We start from the raw sequence: 24,250 nt of genomic DNA, 5'->3' as shown, positions 1-24,250 counted from the left end.
GATTGGAGGGGGGGGGGGGATGAAGAGAAATTCTGGCGCTTTTGTCTAGTGGTAATGATTAGATATTTAGTTGTTTTTTTCGGGTGGATACTCGTATGATTTAACTCATTTAAGCAGTTGGCCAATACTATCTTGTAAAGATGACGTTACTGTCATCGGCAAACATCTCACATGATGGTGTTAAGTACAGAGCTAAGTCATTTATATATTTTTTGCAGAATACAACTGGCCCCAAAACAGGACCTTGAGGTACGCCATATTTGATAGATGATAATGAGGAATGAGACCTGTCTGCTGATACTATTTGTTTTCTTTCGGACAGAAATGATGGTAGTTCCAAAACTTTCAAAGTTTGAGAGAGACAGACAGACAGAAAGACAGACAGAGAGAAGGATTGGCTCGTAAAATTACCTGTTAACCTGCATTGCTTTCGAGCACGCGCACTCACATACGCTGCTTTTTTTTTCCTTTTCCTTTTTAAACATATATTTTCAAATGCATCAGTGCCGGCCGGCCCCGGAAGAAAAGCGTTTTAAAAACGGGCCAAACGACCTGCCGTCGAAACTCGGTCCACAACGTGCAGCGTCAACAAAAGAACGTGTAACCTTTGGGTGAGGCTTAGAAAGAAAAAAAAGTGTCAGTTTTAGTATCAGTTTCAAGGAAGTGTTTAAGCGTGTCGGGCATGGCAACAAAAGTGTCTTTTGGCAAAGTACTCTCGGCCTGACTCAAGTGCGTTGCTGTGTAGCAAGTATGCATTTATCCGAATGCTGTGACGCCTCCTTGAGAAACTGAAACTGAAACTAAACTCTGTGTGTGTGTGTGTGTGTGTGTGTGTGTGTGTATGCATGTGCGTGCGTGCGTGCTTGTATGTTGGGTTGTTTTTGTTTTTCCAGGTGGTTGTGGGTTTCTTCATGAACATCATAGCGGTGCTGGTTCTGACTCTGGCGGTGAACACGTGGGGAGCGGCCATTTTCCACTTCTTTGACGTGACCCCCATCTCCACTGCCTGAATACACGGGGGACAACTCCTGCCTGAAAGCAGGGGGACAACTCCTGCCTGAAAGCGGGACAACTCCTGCCTGAAATCGGGGGGTGTTGGGGGGACAACTCCTGCCAGGAAGGGGGACAACTCTTGCCTTAAAGGGGGGAGGAACAACTCCTGCCTGAGAGGGGAGACAATTCCTGTTTGAAAGCGGAGAGGGGGACAACTCCTGTTTGAAAGCGGAGAGGGGGGCCAACTCCGGCTTGAAAGTGGTGGGGCTGGGGGCCAATTAAAAATGAAAACTGCAAATATCGAACCCATAGAAAATAAAAAATTATTTAAAAAAAATAATAAAAAAAACAGCCGAAAAAAAAAAACCCGACTGGAACGATAGTAAATTACGAACACGTTTCAAATGGTAATTTTAAAAAAGGGTACCCAATTTATCAATCACCTTTTTAGACTTGTATCTAATTTACTGTACATCCCTACATGTGATTCACTGTACGTATTTTGTATATATGATTTTCATCTTTTTCTAATATATCTTCCATTCTTACAGTTTTTAAACTGAAAACAATGCGGTTTCAAAACAAAATGTTTCCTTTGTTCATAACAACTGTGATCAAAATACGCAAATAATTGAGCAGTGCAGAATGTTGCCAATGGATGGTGTGGATTGCATGAGCGAACTTAGAATTAAGACTGTTCCGAACTCCACGGTAATTCCATATACTTAGGAACATTCTTAACTCTAAGAAAACTTAGCAGTACAAAGATCGCCTCATGCAATACATTACAATACAAAAAATCTTTATTCATGCATTTTGAAATTAACTGTGCATCCATAGACTCGTCACTCACCAAACACAATATCTCAGCCCATAGCTGAGTCCAGTACACACACACATACACACACACACACACACGCACACACACACACACACACACACGCACGCACACGCACGCACACATACACACACACGCACACACACACACACACACACACACACACACGCACACACACACACACCATGACAAAGTTTAGACCAAAAGATAAAAAAGCTACATATATAAAGCAAAATACATGCAAGCAAATAACCAGGACAGCGGCTTCGTTTTCGCACACACCCACACCCCTAATCATCCTCCACACACACACCCCTAATCATCCTCCACACACACACACACACACACACACACACACACACACACCCTGATCATCCTCAAGTTTCAAGTTTCAAGTTTTAATTATCCTTTCACTCCTATTGGAGTATGGAGGATTACTGCAAAATAATCTTTTCGTGCCCAGAACAAACATTTCCAAATACACAACAATGTCACATAAAAGTTGAGAAAACACAAATGTCTTTTAACTCCAAAAGTATAACTAGGCAACATTTGCAAATCTAATCATCTTACTTACAGCTAAAATGACTTTTTTGCCTCCTTTGAGCATATTACAAAAATTAAAAACTGATTTTGGAGACAAATATTTTTTAGGAACATATCTATTTCGTAACTGATCATAATTGGGACGTTCCATTATAAAATGAAACTCATCACCAATCACAGACATGTTACAAACCTTACAAAGCCGTAACACTCGTGGTATGCCTTTGTGTCTCCCTGTTTCTATTTCCAGCTGATAATTACTCCTTCGAAATCTGAAGAAGCTGATAACATAATTATCAGGCATTTGACATATATTTTTCTCTACCAAATCCACTTTTGAAATTTCGATAAAACAAACATTTACTACACACACACACACACACACACACACACACACACACACCTAATCATCCTCCCCTCCACACACACACACACACACACACACCTAATCATCCTCCACACACACACACACACACATACCTAATCATCCTCCCATCCACACACACACACACACACACACACACACACACACACCTAATCATCCTACACACACACACACACACATACCTAATCATCCTCCCATCCACACACACACCTAATTATCCTCCCCTCCACACACACACACACACACACACACACACCTAATCATCCTCCACACACACAGGTAGAAAGGTCAAGAGAATTCCAGACGGAAGGTGCTTGATACTGAAAAGCCATTTGACCAAATGTAGTGTTGTAAATATGGGTTTGCCCGAACGCATAGAAAATGAAAACAAAACACACACACAAAAAATAATAACTAAAAAAATAAAGAGGAGCAGACTGATGCCTGATCTTCACACAACCCCAACGCGGTGATCAGGCCTGGAAAGCCAGCCCTGTGTCAGTGTAAAGCATTGACATAGAATAGAAGGGGAAAAAAGTCACGATCTGATTAAGTTAAGTGAAGTATAAAGGAATGCAAACAGTTCCCTGTGTCCCCAGGTGGTCACCTATCCAGGTACTTTATGGACCCGACGTTAATAAGAATAGTAATAATGATAATACTACTAATAATATTTATAATAACAAAAAATAAGATAATAATACCAATGATAACAATATTGATAATAATGAATCGGTGGTCTGACAACCGTTATTTTCAACAAAGTATGGCCGAATCCTGGACCGAAGGGACAGCATTTAATGCACAGCTACAAAGTTATGCCCCTTGAATAAATCAATATCTGTCGCACTGATGAGAGTGCAGTCAGGTAGAAAGGTCAATGTTGGGTCAGTTTTATAAACATTGTTTCACTCTTTGAATCAGATGGATGTGTTGAGTGACAGACAATAATTTCTTGATTTTATGTAAAAAGAACCAATTCCAACCTTAAACAAATCTGAGGTATATGTTTTAACATTTAAACACGGCATTTTTAAGTTGCATATGTGCAGTTACAATTTGAAATAGCTAATTCAATATTACATATGTGCAATTTAAGCTAAACACACACGCAAAGCCCAACCACCATGTGCACTTAAATAATTGTAACTAAAGTGGTAGTGGTGAAGACTATTTGGAATACCTTGCAGGGCGTTCTTGAGATCAGTGTCAATCTTTTGACAAATTTTACTTGGCAACTCACGTTCTGGGCTGGCAATGGAGTCCACTGCCGCCATAAGTTCTTGAGGGGAAACTCATAGGGTGATGTGTACTCCCTCTGCAGTGGGTATGGGGATAGTGCACATGACACTTACCTCCCTGATTTTTTTTTTTAGGGGCCACTCCTGCTGAAGTGGAGTTTCACAGCCCACTATCATTTTGTTCAGCCCCAGCAGCTGGATTGTCTGGGCCTTTCCTACAAGACCCTGCAGGAACCCTGCCATTCTGAATTGCAGGGCCCTGAGACTGCTGGTACCTGTTTTCTGGTCTTTAATGATGACGGGGTGGTCCAAGAAGACTGGTTTGGGTGCTAACCTATGTGTTCTGGGGTCTGGAAAGTTTAGTATTTTAGGGGGGAGGGTTGCTTGCTTAGGTGTTTTTTTCATTTGGGGTTCTGGTTTTCTGGGGGTGTCTCTCCAGGGTGTGGGTTCAGTGTTGGACTCTGAGCTGGAGTCCTTCAATAGTAGCTATGGAGAGGAGGGTGACACTCTCCTGGCTTTCCTCCCCACAACAACCATTGGTCTTTTTTCGACGATGTGCAGTTTGAGGACAAACTGAGCAGTCTTTTTCTGGGTCCCAGGGGGGCTTCCTCAGGTGGAGGGTGTTTTAGTTTCTCCATTTGAATCAGGTGTTAGATTATGTGAAGAAACTGAATAAATAAGTAGTATCAGAATAGTTTGAACATATGCACCTATGATGAAAAAAAAAAGTGGGGGGTGGGTATTTGTTTAAACGAGTAATAACTGAAAGCTTGGACATGCAATAAAAAATAAATAGATAAATAAATAAAAATAATAAATAAATAAATAAATAACATAAAATAAATAAATGAATTTTTTTAAAATAATAATAAAATATAAATAAATAAAGGGAGGGGGGTTGTTAGCCTAAATGATTAAGTAAAAGTAATAACGGGATGGCTTGAACATGCACGTATGATTTTCTTTCAGATGTCCTGGCTGATAAAATGGTCTAAACACGTCTGACCTGATTCGAAACTTGTCACCTGCCGCGATCTTTGTGAGCACGTGTTTACTCCAGATACTCCAGATACACACCACTGAGCTCTGTGCACACTCTTCCTCAGCTCACCACTGCTCAACTCAAAGTTTGGTGGTTTTCCACTCTTTTTCCTTTGCGGCACTACTTACACACATCACTGGGCACTCGTATACACACCACTGAACACTGAGCACACTTTCTCGGCTCACCACTGCTCAACTCAAAGTTTGGTGGTTTTCCACTCTTTTTTTGTTTTCCTCTCTCAGGAGGGAGATCATCTCCTGCCTGCCTCTCGCCGCAACGTAACGTTTACACTCCTGTCTGTCTTCTCTCTCTCTCCCCACGATCCTTGTCTCGACCATGTGCCCACGAAGCCCTTATATACTGGGTAGCAGGAGTAGAACGGTGGCGGTGCTTAACCAATCATCAAGCTTACGTCTCTTCATGGCCAATGAAATCTGCCCCACAGGGCAGTACTGGTACTGCTGCGACTGACACAGTAACTGACGACCAAGTGTGTGTGTGTGTGTGTGTGTGTGTGTGTGTGATAGCTATTTGTTATCTAATACTGCTACTGCTACTACTAGGGTGGGGGTTGTGGGTTCAGCGGTTGGGTGGTGGTGTGGGGAAGAGCGAATATAATCATGCATGCACACATAGTATTAACTGGTATACGTACATATCTATGTTCTATGTAAAAACATTTACTTTTCGTATCCTCTGGTGTATGTATGTATGTATGTATGTATATGTATCTGTGTGCATGCGAGGTCGTTGTTCTCTGTTTTTCTTTTCACGTTACACCCTCATTCATTATAAATTATTGGCTGACATTAAATAGATCGAGTTCGAGTTCAGTGGTAGATCTGATTTATGTTCTTAGTATCTTACTATAATTATTTATGACAACTGAGTCAACAAGATAGACCAGTCTCGCTTCGGAAGGAAGGCAGGTCTACTTGCTGCTGGTGTACTTGGTGACGGCCTTGGTACCCTCGCTGACAGCGTGTTTGGCCAGTTCACCAGGCAGCAGCAGACGCACAGCAGTCTGGATCTCGCGGCTGGTGATGGTGGAACGCTTGTTGTAGTGGGCCAGTCTGGAAGCTTCAGCGGCGATTCTCTCAAAGATATCGTTAACGAAGCTGTTCATGATGGACATGGCTTTGCTGCTGATACCAGTGTCAGGATGCACCTGCTTCAGCACCTTGTAGATGTAGATAGCATAACTTTCCTTCCTCTTCCTCTTGCGCTTCTTGTCTCCGGCACGGACGGCCTTAGCCTTGCCGGCTTTCTTGGCACCTTTGGAGCTGACTTTGGGTGGCATTGAACGAGTTGAACGTTGAACGAGTGACTGAATGCAGGGCGAATGAATGATGGTGTTTTACGTCCTCCGGCTTCCACGCCATGTAGGACATTGTTGTTTATTGTTGCTGTTGAAAAAAGAAAAAAAGAAAGAAGGGGGGATTAATAAATAATAAGGAATGTTTGATATGCGTGTATTAAGAGTTACGTCTACAATATCTATATTATTTTGTTTGTGCGCTCCGTGGCTGCTGTCCATGGGGAGAGGCCGGTAAAATATTTATTTTAAATCATTTAAAAATAGTTAAAATCTCAGGGCCACCTGATTAAAAACTGTTATGGGGGAAAATTTACGGAAGGGAAACAACAAAAATTTTCATATATACACAAGTACTCAACACTCACATGTAGAGAACCCATTCATGACCTGTGTTGTATGGATAAAAGCAAGGAATCTGTCTAATGTAAAATTAATTAGTGTAATAAGACAAATAATAATACATCATATTAGGCCGATTACTGTCGGGGTGGAGGGTGGGGGCAGAAATCGCGAGGAGTGATACCCCTTCGCTCCCTCACCGACCAAGAATTCATAATATGTATAGCATATATCTAGTGAGTACGACTTATGGACTATATGTTGTAAAATTGTATGTATAAAAAAGATCTATTTCATTTAAAATTAACCAATATAATAAGACAAGTGATAATTCATATTTTGTCCATTACTGTCTAAGAAGAGGGTGGGGGCAAAAGTCGCGAGGAGCGATACCCCTTCGCTCCCTCCCCTCCAACAAGGATTCATATATGTCTGACATATATATATATATATATATATATGTCAGACATACATGAATATATATGAATATATATATAGTGAGTACGGCTCAGTTTGCTGACACGGGTGGGGGCAGCGAGGAACTGCCCCTTCGCTCCCGCGGCGAGCAAGGATGAAGTCCGTGCGGGGGAAGAGGGGGAGGGAGAGGGGGAAAGAGACGAGGGAACGGGGGGAAGGGGGAATGGGGAGGCGGGGTGGGGCGGGCGGGAGGAGAAGGTGGGGGGCACAGGAGGGGGCGGTAGTTCGCCGTGTCGCCATCAGAACAGATAGCCTCTGTGTAAAGTATTTATGCTCTCTGCTAATTTAATGAGGGGTGTCCATTCTAGTGGGCCCCTCCTAGTTGTGTCGTGTGTGCATGCTAGTTTTTCTGATTCTAATGATAATCCCAACTCGGACAGCTGTGAGTGAATTTCAGTGCAGGGTTCGAAAAGATGTTTCATGTTCATGTACTGTCCGCAATTACATTTAATTTCATTGAAATTTGATTTGAGGCCATCTGTCCTGAAGCGAAAGATCAACTTTTGGATATGCAGGGGGACCTGGAGGAACAGACCGCCCCCGACACGCGAGCAGCGGCCACTCGGCCCAGCTCCGCCTCCCACTGTCTGCGGACTGCCCGTCTGGCCATAGACCTAGTCTCCAAAGCGGAGAGGCCGACATCCGCGACGTTGGCCGTCTGGCCCAGGCCGCCTGTTTGGCTGAACCATTACCAGGTATACCGAAATGTGAGGGGATCCAAATTAGTTTCAATGTTGTGCCTTTAATGGTGATTTGATGGTTCAGGAATAATATTTCTTTAATAATTTCATTTCTATTTAAAGTATTGTTTCTGATTGCTGAAATAGCTGATTTAGAGTCAGAGAGAATTGATACTGAGATATGGGGATTCTGCGTATCATTAATGCAAGTACATGCCATGCAAATGGCCCAGAGTTCTGCTGTAAAAATGGGTATATTATCATTTAGCTTATATTTATATGCATTTTTTAAAGCAGGGATGTAGAAAGAACTGCCTATGTGTGTGTGTTGTCTAGTTTAGAGCCGTTAGTGTAAATTTGAAGTGAGTGTGAAATAGAGTGGATTTTTTCTTTTGCTTTGTAACTGATGATGTTTGGTTGGTGTTTCTTCGATGTTTCTTCAAGAGTGGTGTCTACAATAGGTGTTCTAACATCCAAGAAGGCAAGGGGACAGAGGATGGTTTAATAATAAATTTTGTATCTGTGTTTGCGTCATTGAGTGTAGGTGTAACGTAGTCTGTAATTTGTGTTACTGCCTTGTATATTTGTGGTGTTTTTTCTTCATTTTTCGAGAATTAGTTGTACTGCTTTCTTCTCCATAAAGAGGTGAAAAGATAGCTTGTGTGGGATTTTTGGTCGCGAAGGTACGTATAGCATAGTTTGAGCAGATTAGTTTAACAGTGTAGGAGAGGGGCATCCAATCAATGTCCCGGTATATCTGAAGAGTGGTGGCATATTTGGGGAGGTCAAGGGCTAACTTGTTTCTATTCTTTCCAGCCGTAACAGCGACGGGGGAAGGGGGGATGCGGGGTTGGGGGGGGGGGGGGGGCATTAAAGAACACCTCCTGCCCGTACAGGAGACGGGATCTTACAAGGGCCCTGACTGATTCAACTCGAATCTTGAGGTCAGTGGCCCGCTTCTCTGTGGATAATGTTTTGATAAAGTTGATGCATGAAGTGGATTTGCTTATGATGTAGCTGATGTGCACGTTCCAATTGAGGGTTTCAGTAAAGATGACTCCCAGGAATTTAACTTGTTTTGCTTGTTTGATAGTGTCATCATAAATATGCACATTGAGGTCTGTGTCCCTCTTTCTGCTGAAGATGATAAATACACATTTACCTGTTGAAAAGAAAAAGCCATTATAGAATAAATAGGTACTAAGTAAGTCTATATCATATTGAAAATCTTTTAAGGCTTTATCATATTTATTAGCTGTCCGTGACTTACAGGCCTCTGACCATATAACCATGTCATCAGCATATACTAGGGCAGAGCATTTTCTAAAATTTGATTTATTCATATCATACAGCATGATATTAAATAAAGTGGGGGCTATAATACTTCCCTGTGGGACGCCCATGTCGAGCCGATGTGTCCGTGAGATGGCGTTACCCACACGGACTCTTAGTGTTCTATAAATTAACAAGAGAGGCAAGGCCTTCTAGACTAACTTGATACACTTTTTTTTTAATCTAATCATTAAAATGTGTTCTGTATTTGTTATTATAAAGCTTCAGGTAAAAAAAATTAATAAATTAAAATAAAAAAAGCCCTGAAGGCAGATTCGAACCCCACGTGTTCCGGTAAGAAGAAACTGTCTTACCCATTACACTATCGGGGGCTCCTTAACTGACGTTCAAAAATTTGATATTTAAACATGCTTTTTTAAAGGGCGATAAATCGATTGCGGTATTGGCGGTGAGAACGCTGTTTAAATCATATTATTGTGGTGTATCTTAGGCATTAAAAAAAATTTAAGGGCAATTAAGAATTCTGTTTAAGTCTGCGGTAAAGGAGACGTGGCTATCGCCGCAATCACATTGCAACATTTAGCCGTTTTCTCTGGATCTAGATATATGTACAAGTTTAGTTACACCCGCCGGGAATGTACAACACGGTCGATTCAATTTCTCTTTTATGTTCATTCTAGTTTTATAGTTTTAAAGTTGATATGAAAAATGAGTATTTGGTTAAACTAATAACATGTAGAGCCAAGTACAAGTACTTCTAAAGGACTTCATTTTGAGAAAAGTCAAGACGGGAAATGTTTACGTTTCATCAAGTGTATTAACTCTCATGGTTTATTATTTTTAACTGTGAATCTTAGTGATTTTGTTGATATTTTCATGGCAGTTTGGGGCATAATCCAGTAAGTGATGAGGCGTTCAAAGAACTTTCTCTGATAACTATTTAACGGTCTCCTTCTCCAACTTTCCATCACATGTTATCGTGTATTGTCGATTGAATATAGGATTGAACGAGCAGGTCAACTACTTGAAACAAAATGGCGTCCTTCGCGTTCGCAAGGAATATGAGCACGCGCTTTGAATATGTATAAATATGTGTACGCAATTTATTTTTGCCCATGACCGTCAGAGCTCAGCCAATAGATCTATAAAGTCCACTCGTAGTATTGATTTTAGTATTTTCCGAAAAAGACAACTTGGGCGAATGAACATAGTGAAAGCCCTGTACACTGAGAGTAAAACACACAAGCTTTTTATGGATTTAGTATAATTTCAAAATGTAATGTTTAAGATGAGAAAGATCAGTTTAAAGCAAATTAACCCCCCTAGCATTAATTACAGATTAATTTCCCTTTTTTACTAGCTGCAGCAAAGACATGCACCAGAAATATAACTTCCATGCTCAGCAAAAGCAGTTCCTGTTTGAACAAAAAATGATAAAAATGACTGCTCTTGATGCTGTGTCAGAATATCAGATCAAAGTACCAAGTTTAGAAAATAAAAAAATATAAATATAACAGTAAATTCAGTGTGCATTTAATTTTGGCTTCTTTTTTTTTGTGCCCATCCCATAGGTGCAATATTGTTTAAAACAAGATGACTGGAAAAAAGTGAAATTTTCCTATTTTTATGCCGAATTTGGTGTCAACTAACAAAGTATTTGCAGAGAAAATGGGCAATGTTAAAAGTTTACCACAAACACACAAACACACAGACAACCAAACACCAGGTTAAAACATAGACTGTTCACAATAGTGAGTCAAAAATTACTTAAATGTGTATATTCTACCATTCACACCCATTTCACTTAATTTGAATAATACCTTATTATGCCATAATGTGGGGAGAGGAAAGTGTGGGACACATGGAAATCAATAGATCGGGATGTTGCCGTCAGAACAGATAGCCTTTTTCTAGGGTGTTTATGAGTTCTACAAATTTAATGAGGGGTATCCACCCTAGTGGGCCCTTCCTGGTTGTTGTGACGTGTGTGCGTGTTAGTTTTGCTGATTCTAACAATAATCTTAATTCGGAAAAGTGTGAGTGAATTTCTGTGCAGGGATCAAAGAGATGTTTCATATTTAAATATTGTCCGCAATTACATTTGATTTGATAGAATTTGGATTTGATGCCATCTGTCCTGATGCGAAAGGTCAGTTTCTGTATGTGCAGTGGGACCCGGAGGAAGAGACCTCCTCTAACACGGGACGGGTCCCACCCGCGAACAGCGGCCACTCGGCCCAGTTCTGCCTCCCACTGGGTGCGGACTGCCCGTCTGATCATTGTTCTCGCCTCTGAAACCGAGAGGCCCACGTTCGAGACGTTGATTGTCCGGCCCATGGCCGCCTCCTTGGCGGCTCTATCTGCCAAATCGTTACCAGGTATATCTGAATGCGAGGGGATCCAGATTAGTTTTATTAAGGTACCTTTGGTAACGATTTGGTGATTTAGGAGTAATATTTCTTTAATTATTTCGTTTCTGTTTGATGTATTATTTTTAATTGCTGTTATAGCTGACTTGGAGTCGGAGAGGATCGCAACTGAGATGGGGGGGTTCTGCATGTCGTTGATGTATGTACAGGCCATACAAATGGCCCAGAGTTCTGCAGTGAAAATGGATATATTATCATTTAGCTTATATTTGTGTGTGACTTTTAGAGCGGGGATGGAGAAGGAGCTGCCAATATGTGTATTGTCTAGTTTGGAGCCATCAGTATAAATTTGAAGTGAATGTGCAATGGACTGGATTTTTTCTTTTGCTTTGTAGCTAATAATGTTTGGTTGGTATTTCTTTGATATTTCTTCGAGTGAAGTATCTACCGTAAGTGGTTCCAACATCCAAGAAGGAAGAGGAACAGAGAATGGTTTAGTAATGAGTTTTGTATTTATTTTTGCATCTTTAAGTGTAGGTGTAATGTAATCTGTGATTTGTGTGATTGTTCTGTATATCTGTGGTGTTTTTTCCTTAATTTTTTGAAAGTTGATAATATTGCTTTCATTTCCATAGAGAGCTTGTGTAGGGTTTTCGGTTGCAAAAGTACGTATAGCATAGTTTGAACAATTTAATTTAATGGTATAGGACAGGGGCATCCAGTCGATGTCCCGACACATTTGTAAGGTAGTGGCATGTCTGGGGAGATCAAGGGCTACCTTAAGAGCCCTTATTTCAATTCGTTCCAGTCGTTGCATAGATGACGCAGGTGCGTTGAAAAAAACCTCCTGTCCATACAGGAGGCGTGACCTTACCAGTGCCCTAACTAAATTTACACGGACCTTAAGGTCAGAGGCCCATTTTTCTTTGGATAATATTTTGATAAAATTGATGGCTGAGGTAGATTTACTTAGCAGGTAATTAATGTGCATGTTTCAGTTAAGAGTTTCAGTAAAAATGACGCCCAGAAATTTTACTTGTTTCACCTGTTTTATGACATCATCATAAATGTGTACACTAAAGTCTGTGTCCCTTTTTCTGCTAAAAACCATAAATACACATTTACCTGTTGAGAAGAAAAAACCGTTATAAAATAAATAAGTGGTAAGTAGGTCTATATCATATTGAAAATCTTTTAAAGCTTTATCGTATTTGTTAACAGACCGTGACTTGTAGGCTTCTGACCATAAAACCATGTCATCAGCGTACACCAGTACAGAGCATTTTCTAAAATTTAACTTATTCATATCATACAACATAATATTAAACAAGGTGGGAGCTATGATGCTTCCCTGTGGGACGCCCATGTCGAGCTTATATGTTCGTGAAAGGGCGTTACCCACCCCATACTCTAACTACTTAACAAGAGAGGAAAGGCCTTCAAGACTCACTTGTGATACACTTGTTAAAAAATCTAATCATTAAAATGTGTTCTGTATTTGTTATTATAAAGCTTCGCGTTAAAAAGAAAGAAAAAAGTCCTAACCAGATTCGAATTAAGTCCCCTAGCATTAATTACAGAGTACTTTCCCTTTTTTACCATCTGCACCAAAACCTTTGCAAAATAAATAAAACTTCCATGCTTAGCAAAAGAAGTTCCTGCTTGAACAAAAAATGATAATAATGACTGCTCAGAATATCAGATCAAGTGCCAAGTTTAGAGAATACCAAAAAATATAAATATAACAGTAAATGCAGTTTGTATATAATTAGGCTTCATTTTTTATTTTTTGTGCCCATCCCAGAGGTGCAGTATTGTTTTAAACAAGATGACTTGAAAGAACTAATTTTTCCTGTTTTTATGCCTAATTTGATGTCAACTGACAAAGTATTTGCGGAGAAAATGTCAATGTTAAAGTTTACCACAGACACACAGTGGCAAGTGAACACTGGATTAAAACATACTCACTTTGTTTACACACGTGAGTCAAAAATTGCTTTATAAAATCGTACATTCTGCCATTTATCCCTATGTTTCCCAATTTGAATATTAATTTGTTGTAGGCACCTTTGATATAAAAAAAAAAGTAGCAAAGACTTTTTCGGCAAGGGCTTTCTTTATATTACTATTTAAACTAACTAAATGATTAGCACAGCTCCTGCCTGCTCTAAAGTCTGCCTGGAAAGATGGAATGTGATTTTTATCTAAAAAATACTGTAGTCTATTCTTAATTCTTTCAAAAATTTTTCCTAGGTGAGGTGTGAGAGAGATGGGGCGGTAAGAGTCTGGGGACCCTTTGGGTTTCCCTGGCTTGTGGACGCCCACTACCATGGCGTCCCTCCAGGCCTGTGGTATGACCCCCTCCGTCCAACATCTCTCATGGAATCTAAATAGGGCATCTGTCATATTGGGGGGAAGCCTTCCTAACATTTTGTAAGAAATGGGATCGGTGCCAGTTGCTTTGTTTATGTTTTTTATGCTGTTTAGAGTTTCTGTGATTTCTTTTTTGGTCAGTGGAGCATTATATATGGAATTGCAGGGAGGGGGGTCGGGGACGAGTCCCTTGGACCTCCTCCTCTCCTGTTCCCTCTGGCCCAGGGACGCGGTCTGGCTGGCCCTTGCAAGTTTTTTCCTCATCATTTGTTGCCTTGATTTTTCTTTCAGTGCTTGCGCTTTGGTTGTAGCACTGTTTTTTTTTCTTTAAAACTGGGGGGTGCAGACTTAAGGCCCTCTCTCCCCAAGTCACGCTCGTCCCAGCCGCCCACTTTACAGCCTGAGCGTATGTGTTTATCTTGGAAACAACTAGTATACAACATGGGGGAGTCAACACTGAGGAGAGTGACAACACGACTTCTTTCGGTCCATTCATGTTGGGCACTCACTCTCATACCCATGCACACAAAAGAAAGAGGAAAGTTAAGAATCAAAAGTCTAAATAAACTTCAAGAAATGAGATATATACAAAATATTAAGAAAGGTACTCCCCTGGTGCTGAAGAAGGCAAGACCGGGCCGCCCGGACCGGAGACAGGAGGCGCAAGGGAGCGAGGAGGAAAGCCGCCGCCCACAGGGTTGACTAAGTGCAGAGAAGCGAAAGGGGGGTCGGAAGGCAATCCAGCCACCAAGCCACCAGCAGCAAGCAGATCAGCCAACCGTGGAAAGGCTAATGCTGTCCAAAAATACGGGTGAGCAGATATCACGCTCTGTTGCAGTGGTCAAGCCACAGAGCGAATGATGAATGAATGCAGGGCGTGAGGCACAAGCTGTTTATATATTGGTCATCGGGAAGGCGGAGCTGCGCTGGGGCAGAGTGGGCGGGGCTGGTGCGGAGCGGAGTGGGCGGAGCCTATGTATCATTATCTGTAGAACACACCTTCTTTTCTTGGTTTTACAGCAGCAGCAGCTCCTCGACACATGGAACACAATACAGACTGACTGGCTGCTGTGGATACACACACACACACACACACACACACACACTGATAGAAGCGGAACTAAAACATACTCGGACATTGTGTTCAGTGTGCCTTTCCACCACTTTTTTCACGAGCTAAGTTTTATGATTGTGCCGTACATCATTGGTTCTTGCAGTGTGTGGTGAACATGCACATGAACACATGATTATACCCCCTCAACCCCCAACCCCCTCCTCTCTCTCTTGTGTTCCAATGTCATGTATATTGTTATTTATTGGTCCTGATGAAATATATGTGTAATTATGTATCTATCTATCTATCTATCTGTCTATCTCTCTCTCTCTCTCTCTCTCTCTCTCTCTCTCTCTCTCTCTCTCTCTCTCTATATATATATATATATATATATATATATATATATATATATATATATATATATATACGTGTATGTACACACACACACACACACACACACACACACACACACACATTGCATGCACAATATAATGATAATAATAATATCATATATTGTACTTATATGGTGTAAACTCCCCGTATAATGGGCTCTAAGTGCCTCACATGAGACAACACATATGTACAACAGTACATCACATCACAAGAGCAGGTGAGGACATAGAAAAGAAAAAACAAAATTTATGTACACCAATACAGAATGACGAAGGGAACGAAAAGTGTGTTGGGGGAAGTTGGGGAATTTACTCATTTTCACGCTGAAAAATATAAACCTACTGTAATCATGGAAGGTGTAAAATTCATTGAGTTTGACCTGCCAATTGCAGAGACGGAATCTCCGTCTTTCGTAACAGAGGCATACACTTTGTTAGAAAAATCAGCATGGGGTCGATTTCATAACCAATGAAGGAAAAGTTTTTAAAATGCAAAGGGACATTATTCCCCGAGAATATCATCAAAGAGAAGATACCGAATCCATCAGCTTGCTATACAAGATTAATAACCTCTACTTTCTTCCGTATAAAACTTGATGCGCTGAAGACAAAGTTTAGTAAAAATGTTACATGGTAAGCAGTTCAATTTGCATCAGGGTTTGTTTTACTGTCAGCACCTTCTTGCCCAAGTATTTCAAAGATAATAACTATTCTGCAGATGATTTTTGGAAAGTCATTTCTGACGAGGTTCTTATGGTCGAACTTTCAATGGCATTAGTTCATAGCCCTATTTCTACATTCCCTTAATGCACTTCAGAATTGTGTTAATGGTTTATGACTATTATTATCATTATTGAATTGTTACTGTTAAATGTAATTGCATGTTAGTTATGCATTTTTGGTAGTTTTTTTACCTTTTCTGTTTTCCTCTTCTCCTCCCCCACTTTTTTTTTTAATTGTCTTATGTCACTGATAATGAAAAGACAGTAAACCAAAGAAAGAACACACACACACACACACACAAAGAAACACATGCACGCTCACACTCACAAACACACATAACAAACATAAAGCACACAGAGCTTCAGGAACATGCACTATAGCAAAATGTTTCAATAAACTATAATAAACTCTCACTGAGACACACATACGCGCGTGCAGACACATACGTAAATGTCTCTCAAACGCACAAAAAACATTCATAGAATGGGTGAAAAACTATTTTTGAACTGTGATGGACAGACAGAGAAAGAGTGCACCCACCCGTGTGCGCGTGTGTGTGTGCGTGTGTGTGTGTGTGTGTGTGTGTGTGCGTGCGTGTGTTTCTTAGAGAGAATGAGATATATCGATTTTTTTTTACTGTAAAAGAATGTTAGATAAAGACTAGACGCAGTCGTGGGAAAACAAAACATCATAAAAAAAAAAGAATGTAAAAGGATACTATTTAAAACGGACCGCTCGGTGGGTGGATGTGGGTGTGGGTCTGTGTTCCTTCTCATCTGTCAGTCTAAACTGTGTGATAATGAATGAATAGATAGAAGTCGTCATTTACCGTGACAGATTTTGGTAAGAGAAGAAACAGAGGCTAAGGGGTGGGGGGGGGGGAGGTATCCCATCTTTATTATTTATTTTATTGATTTATTTATTTTTACCGCACACACAATGACGTTGTTTTCAGTGTCTTTTGTGAGGCCTCCAAACTCCAATTTTCCCCCTCTTTCTGCCCCCCCCGCCCCCCACCACCCCCCGCCCCCCCCCCTCCCCACACACACACCCTCACCCCCCCCCCCCCACCCCACTCTTTTCTGTTTCCCCTTTCATTTTCTTTTTTACTTTTCCTCCTATTTTTCTCTCTTTTTTTTCGTCTGTCTGTCTTCCAATTGATGAAAAACTTTTATCGACTTAAGTGTACGATTTGCTGTATGAACCTTGTCTAAGACAACTATGTTGCTGTAACTACTATTGTTATCATTGCTATTATTATCGTTATTACCATGTTGCTGTTGCTGTTGTTATTACTATCATTATCAATTGTTAATTGTTATCACCATTAATAACAATATTATTATTATTATTATTATCATTATCATGATAAATCTCGTCATTAGTCGGGATCATTATTTTTATCATTATTGTCAAGATAGAGAGAGAGAGAGAGAGAGAGAGAGATGTTGAAAATAAAAAAATCGTTTGTTTGCTATTTTTTTTAACAAAAAGTACTCTTTCCCGTCCTTTTTGTTGCAGTTGCAGTACAGTCAAACAAATGATTAATCATTTTGCTGAAAATGCCTACACTCTACTAACTGTGCAGCAGTGAAAGGTACACTGCAAGCCACTCCTTCCTATTAAGCACAGTTGGCTGGACAACCAGTCCTGTTTGAGTGGAGTGGGTCACTTGCTTAGGGGTATAAACCTCTTGACTCAGACTGCCGTTATCTTGGACACGATCTCTACCACTCAGCTGTTCCCCTTCCAGGCGTTGTTTTTCCATCTCCCTGTAATGCGCTTCTGCCTGGACTTCCTCTAACATCCACGTGTCTTCCCTGCTTCAGGGTGTATGTTGTTTCCTTTGTCCACGTCCTTAATTTGAACATTCCTCTCTCTCTCTGTCTCTCTCTCTTCTTCAAGGGCTGTTTTTCTATGAGTAGTTGAGTGACGTTCAAAGTACGATGCGCTCTGTCATTTGTTGTGTTTGTAAACTCTGTCCACATTACTTCTTGACGCCATTCTTTGTTGTCCAACCAGTCTTTTTAACTGGAAGGTCTAAGTAGATTGAAGGAGAAACTGTTTTCCAGTCAGTCTTTTAATGAAGTGATTTAAGGAGATGGAGGGAAAAAATGTTATCCATTAGATTTTAATTGGGAGTTTTGCGGGGAGTGAAAAAGAAAAGGCGTGGGGTAATGGGTGGGGGTGGGGTGGAGGGTGCATGGAGGAGGACTGGGGAAAATAGGTGTGTGTGTATGCATGTCTCGATGTGTGGGATGTGTTCAATTGTGTTCTTCCTTTTTCTTACTGCCATCCTCTGTGTCCAATTGCCGTCTCCCTGTCTCTACGTCTGTCAGTGCGTGTGTGTTTGTGTGTGAGTGTGAGCGTGTGTGTGTATGTATGTGCGTGTGTTTATCTAATTGATAAACTGATCTATCTGTTCGTGTGTGTGTGGTCATGAATGGGTGTAGGAGAACGGACGTACGTCAGATAGATATTTAGAGCTAGCTAGAGAGAGAGAGCAAGAGAGAGAGAGAGTGTATGTGTGTGTATGTGTGTGTGTGTGTGTGTGTGTGTGCGTGCATGTGCCTGAGAGAGAAAGGGAGACAGAGAGAGAGTGTGTGTTTCTGTTTATTTGCGTGTGTTCGTATGTAAGCACGGACATAGATGAACCAAATGTACACAGACAGACACACAGACAGATACACCCACACAGACACAGACAGACATAGGTGCGTGCCCGCACATACTGTGGGTATGTGTTTCAGATATCATGAAGGGAGAGACAGACAGACAGACAGACATAGAGAGATAGTATGGGGCATCTGGGTGACAAAGGAATTTTCCTCTCCGCCCTTGCAAGCCATACCCGACCTAGTAGTAGTAGTAGTAGTATCAGCAGCAAATAACAAATAGCTATCAGTGATATTTCCACTGAAGAACACACTGTCATGTCAAAGATGGTGTCGGTGACCCTGATCAAGGCAACACAAGCCTGCACACGCCGGCCGACAACCATCTCAGTACACGCGAACACGCTTACACGAACACACACACACACACACACACACACTCTCTCTCTCTCTCTCTCTCTCTCTCTCTCTCTCTCTCTCTCTCTTTACTGTGTCAGTCATTCATTCAGTCAGTCAGTCAGTCAGTCAGTGCAATCACTTGGTCACACACACAAACGCTCTCTCAGTCAGTACCGTCACTGTGTCAGTCAGTCAGTCGGTCAGTGCAATCACACACACACACACACACACACGTATACACATGTACACGCACACACACGCACGCACACACACGCACACGCACGCACACACACGCACACACACACACACACTGACACACACACATATACACATACTCTCTCTCTCAGTCAGTACCGTCACTGTGTCAGTCAGTCGGTCAGTGCAATCACACACACACACACACACACACACGTATACACATGTACACGCACACACATGCACGCACGCACACGCACACACACACAGACACTCTCTCTCTCTCTCTCAGTCAGTACCGTCACTGTGTCAGTCAGTCGGTCAGTGCAATCACACACACACACACACACACACTTGGTCGTCAGTTACTGTGTCAGTCGCAGCAGTACCAGTACTGCCCTGTGGGGCAGATTTCATTGGCCAGGAAGAGACGTAAGCTTGACGACGATTGGTTGGTTCACCACCGCCACCGCTCAACTTGCACTGGCCCCGATACCCGGTATATAAGGGCCTCGCGGCAGAGGATCTTCAGAGGGAGAAGATGAGGAGGAGAGAGAGAGAAAAAAACTTCGCGATTTACAGATGGATCTCCCCCGTTTTACTTGAGATGGATCTCCCCACTGGGAGAGGAAAGGGAAAAGAGTGGAAAGCCACGAAACTTCGTGTTGTGCAGTGGTGTACCGAGAAAGCGTGAGATATTCTTCCCTCTGGGTGAGGGCAAGAAAGAAAGAGTGGAAAACCACCGACCTAGGTGTGGGCAAGAAAGAAAGAGTGGAAAACCACCGAACTATGTGTAGTGGTGCAGTGGAGTGCCGAAAGAGTGTTCTCAGCGTTCAGGAAGGTGTATACGAGTGCCAAGTGGTGTGTGTGTGTCGCAGCAGGAGTCAACCATCGAAACAGAAGACGAAACTTTGTGTTGAGCAGTGGAGTTCTGAGAAAGTGTGTGATAATCTTCCCTCCGGGAGAGGGCAATAAACAAAGGGTGGAAAACTACGGAACTTTGAGTAGTGCAGTGGAGTGCTAAAAAAGTGTGCTCAGTGCTCAGGAGGGAGTTTACGTGGAAAACTACGGAACTTTGAGTAGTACAGAGGAGTGCCAAAAACTCTTCCCTCCACAAACAAAGGGAGGAAAACTACGGAACTTTGAGTAGTACAGAGGAGTGCCAAAAAAGTGTGCTCAGTGCTCAGGAGGGAGTTACGAGTGCCCAGTGGTGTGGGTCGTGGCATAAATCAAGCATCGAAACAGGTCAGACGTGTTTAGACCATTTTACTTAATCATTGAAGCTAACGTGTTCCGTTGATATTTTCCTTGTTTTCCCTATATTTTCTTCTCCTTCTGCCCTCCCTCTCCCCCCCCCCCCCCCCCCCCCCTTTTCTTTTTTTTTTTTTTTTTAAATGGAGAATTTTAAACACCCTCCATCTGAGGAAGCCCCCCCGGGGCCCAGAAAAAGGCAGCTGAGTTCATCATCATCCTCAAACCGCACACAGTCTGACGACGGGGACGAATGGACCGTTGCCACGGGGAGGAAAGCCAGGAGAGTCTCGCCCTCCTCTCCCCAACTCCTTTCCGAGGACTCCTCCTCGGAGTCCGATCCTGAACCCACCCCCACCCCACATGCCCCCAGGAAACCAGATCCCCAACAAAACAAGAAAAAACACCCCAGCAACAACAACCACCAGCCCCCAACTAACCAGTCCAACCAAAGCAACCCTCCCCCCAAAAAGTCACCCCCAAACCACAAACTTCCCAGACCCCACAACACACACCCCAACCAAAGATTTGCACCCGAACAGCCAAAACCAGTCTTCATGGACCACCCGGTCATCATTGAAGACCTGAAAACAGGAACCGGCAGTCTCAGGGCCCTGCAATTTAGAATGGCAGGGTTCCTGCAGGGTCTAGTTGGAAAGGTCCGAACGATCCGGCCGCTGGGACCCAAGAAAGTAATAGTGGGTTGCGAAACCCCACTACAGCAGGAGCGACTGCTCAAAATTAAAAAAATCGGGGAGGTAAGTGTCGTGTGCACAATCCCCGTACCCACTGTAGAGGGAGTGGTCAAACACATCCCCCTATGGGTTTCCCCCCAAGAGCTAATGGCAGCAGTGGACTCCATTGCCACCCAGGACGCAAGCTGCAAGGTCAAAAATGTCAAAAGATTGACACTGGCCTCAGGAATGCCCTCCAAGGCATTCCAAGTAGTATTCACTACCACCACACTGCCTCAATTTGTCACCATTAACAAGGTGCCACACAGTGTGCAACCCTACGTTGCACCTGTACCAAAGTGCCGCCAATGCCAAAGACTGGGCCACAAAACAGAGGACTGCACACGCAAGTCCACAACTTGCCCAACTTGCGGCCGTGAAGGGCACGACACAAAACACTGCAAATCACTCACTAGACGGTGTGTGAACTGCCAAGGGGAACATTCGGCCAACTACCGGCAGTGTCCCCAACGGAAACTATGGCTGGCTGCCAACCAGATCAGGGCAGCTAACTACATGCCCAGGGCACAGGCTTTCCAACAGGCCAAAAAAATCAGGGACTCGGACCCCTACGAGAAGCCCACGGAGCCCCAACAACACCAACACCAACACACCAGGGATTCGAACCCCCAAGTGTCCCCCATGCATAACGCATGGAGACACGACACTCCCCACACCAACACATATGCCAGCGCGGTGCGAAAAAATAGCCAGGCACCTGCTGCCCCTCCCCAACTGCATCATGCCCCATCCCAGCCCCAAGAAGTCCCCTACAGGCCTCGCCCAGCCCCCCGCAGACACCGCTCCTCCCCATCCCCGCAGCCCCCAAAACCCTCCCAGACACCCCCCCCCGAGCACACCCCTCCCCCCACACAACCCACCCCCACTAACTCCGACCTCATGTCTGAAATGTTGCAGACATTAAAATCAATGCAAAAAACCATAGAGGAGCTAAACCAACAGCTCCAACAAGAGAAGAAGGAAAGGAAAGAGGAGAGGGAACAACTACTAGCCGAGCTGCACGCACTGCGCTCAGCCAAGTCACAACCCCAACCCATTCCTCCGTCCCCACAACGGAACGCAAACAGCCCCCGCCCCACTACAGCCCCTGGCCAACGGACTACCAGTAGGCCCAGTAATCTACCCACCCGTGCCCAAAATGTCAGCGAAAGTGACCGGATGCATCCCTTCGTCGCCTCGGCTGCCATTACCCTAACAAATTCCACATCCAACCGATAATGACAGATACCCCTAACCCCCAGCAGCAGACCAAACACAGGATATCGATACTTCAGTGGAACTGCAGGTCGATCAGGGGAAAGACCCCCTTCCTCAACGACTACCTGCAGTCCCACACCGGGATAGATGTCCTGCTCCTACAATCCCTCAACACCCCCCCCAAAACCCTCCCTGTCATCGATGGGTACTACTACCCACCCGTCATGGGCTTAGAGGGAGACAGAGTGATGGTGGCCACATACATCAGTACCAGACTCCCATACAACAACTTTGACATCCCTGACCTACCAACAAACTGTAGGCTGACTCTCTGCACAGTGGCTATCCACACAAATAAACAAAAACCAATCAAAATAGCGAACGTGTACTACCCAGCAGGAATCAAGCAAGATGAGGAAGTAGCCTGGTTACAAAACCTCAACAGCAAGGACTGCAGCTGGGTGGTAGCTGGCGATTTTAACACCAGCCATAGACTTTGGGACAATGGACAGGACAAAGTAGACCATAATAAACTAGCCTTGTCCATCACAGAATCAGACCTCACCACACTAAACGATGGTTCCTTCACTAGAATAGGGACAACAAATCAGCGAAACACTGCAATAGACCTCGCCCTAGTAACCAACGACATAGCTCCAAACGCAGACTGGCACACAGCAGACGACCACCTTCAATCAGACCACCTCCCCATACATATCACAATAGGTCAAATACACCCAAACACAACCGACACTGACAATACCCCAAAATATATGTACCATAGAGCAGACTGGGAGGCTTTCGCCACCAACCTAGAAACGAAATGCACCACGACCGACCTTGAGGACCCCGACATAGACAAATACTACCACAACCTATGCCACATGATCCTCCAGACGGCTGACATAACCATCCCCAAAAACGTCCCAGGACATAGAGGTAAACACTACCAAACGGCGGAATGGTGGAGCGAAGACTGCCACAAAGCCACTGCCACCAAACGTCGAGCAATGCGCACATATAAAAAAAAACACGTCAGAAACAAACAAGGCGGCCCTGGAAGAAGCCACACACCAATGCACCGTCATCACCACCAGAGCCTACCAAGACCACTGGGAGCGCTTTTGTCAGCAGGAGGTCCGGTCCCCACAAGATAGCACCAAACTGTGGAGGAAAATTCAAATCGCCCGCCAACGGGCACGCCGACCACAACGACCGCTCCTGGTGGATGGGAAGCTAACCAAAAACAACGCAGAAAAAGCGACGCATTAGCAGACGCCTTTGCGAAAGCCAGCCAAACTTCCCACCTCCCGGAAAAAGCCAAAAGATTTCGACGCGAAACAGAACAAACCTTCCCCCAACCCATCCATGATGACACAACTCCCTTCAACACCGACCTCACAATTGGGGAACTCCGCAGCGCCATCAACGCCATGGGAGCAGACAGCAAAACTGCTGGAGAGGATGTTGTCTCATACGCTATGGTGCGCCGATTCCCAGACACGATGGTCCGGGTCCTCCACAAATTCTTCCAGAAGTGCTGGAAATCTGGGAAAATCCCGACAGCATGGAAGAGAGCCACAGTGATAGGGATCCACAAGGAGGGAAAACCAGCACACCTCCCCACCAACTATAGGCCCATAGCTATAACTTCTCACCTGGGGAAAATCTATGAACGACTTGTCAAAACGAGATTAGAACACTACCTGGACCAAAAAAACATACTCCCTCAGTGCCAAGCAGGTTTCCGACGAGGCAGAAACTGCATGGAG

General features: G+C 43.3%; 1 protein-coding gene across 1 annotated transcript; it reads right to left on the bottom strand.

Moving 5' to 3' along the window:
• Positions 1–5,979: 5,979 nt before the first annotated feature.
• LOC143288019 (histone H2B, gonadal) lies at positions 5,980–6,403 on the bottom strand. The gene has a single exon (XM_076596270.1). The coding sequence runs from the start codon at positions 6,346–6,348 to the stop codon at positions 5,980–5,982; it is 369 nt and encodes a 122-aa protein (XP_076452385.1). The 5' UTR covers positions 6,349–6,403.
• Positions 6,404–24,250: the final 17,847 nt, after the last annotated feature.

This window comes from Babylonia areolata, chromosome 12 (genome assembly GCF_041734735.1).
Source record: "Babylonia areolata isolate BAREFJ2019XMU chromosome 12, ASM4173473v1, whole genome shotgun sequence".
Classification (NCBI taxonomy): Eukaryota; Metazoa; Mollusca; class Gastropoda; order Neogastropoda; family Buccinidae; genus Babylonia; species Babylonia areolata.
The sequence above is the reverse complement of the archived record's forward strand: the minus strand, read 5'-3'. Positions and strand labels throughout refer to the sequence as shown.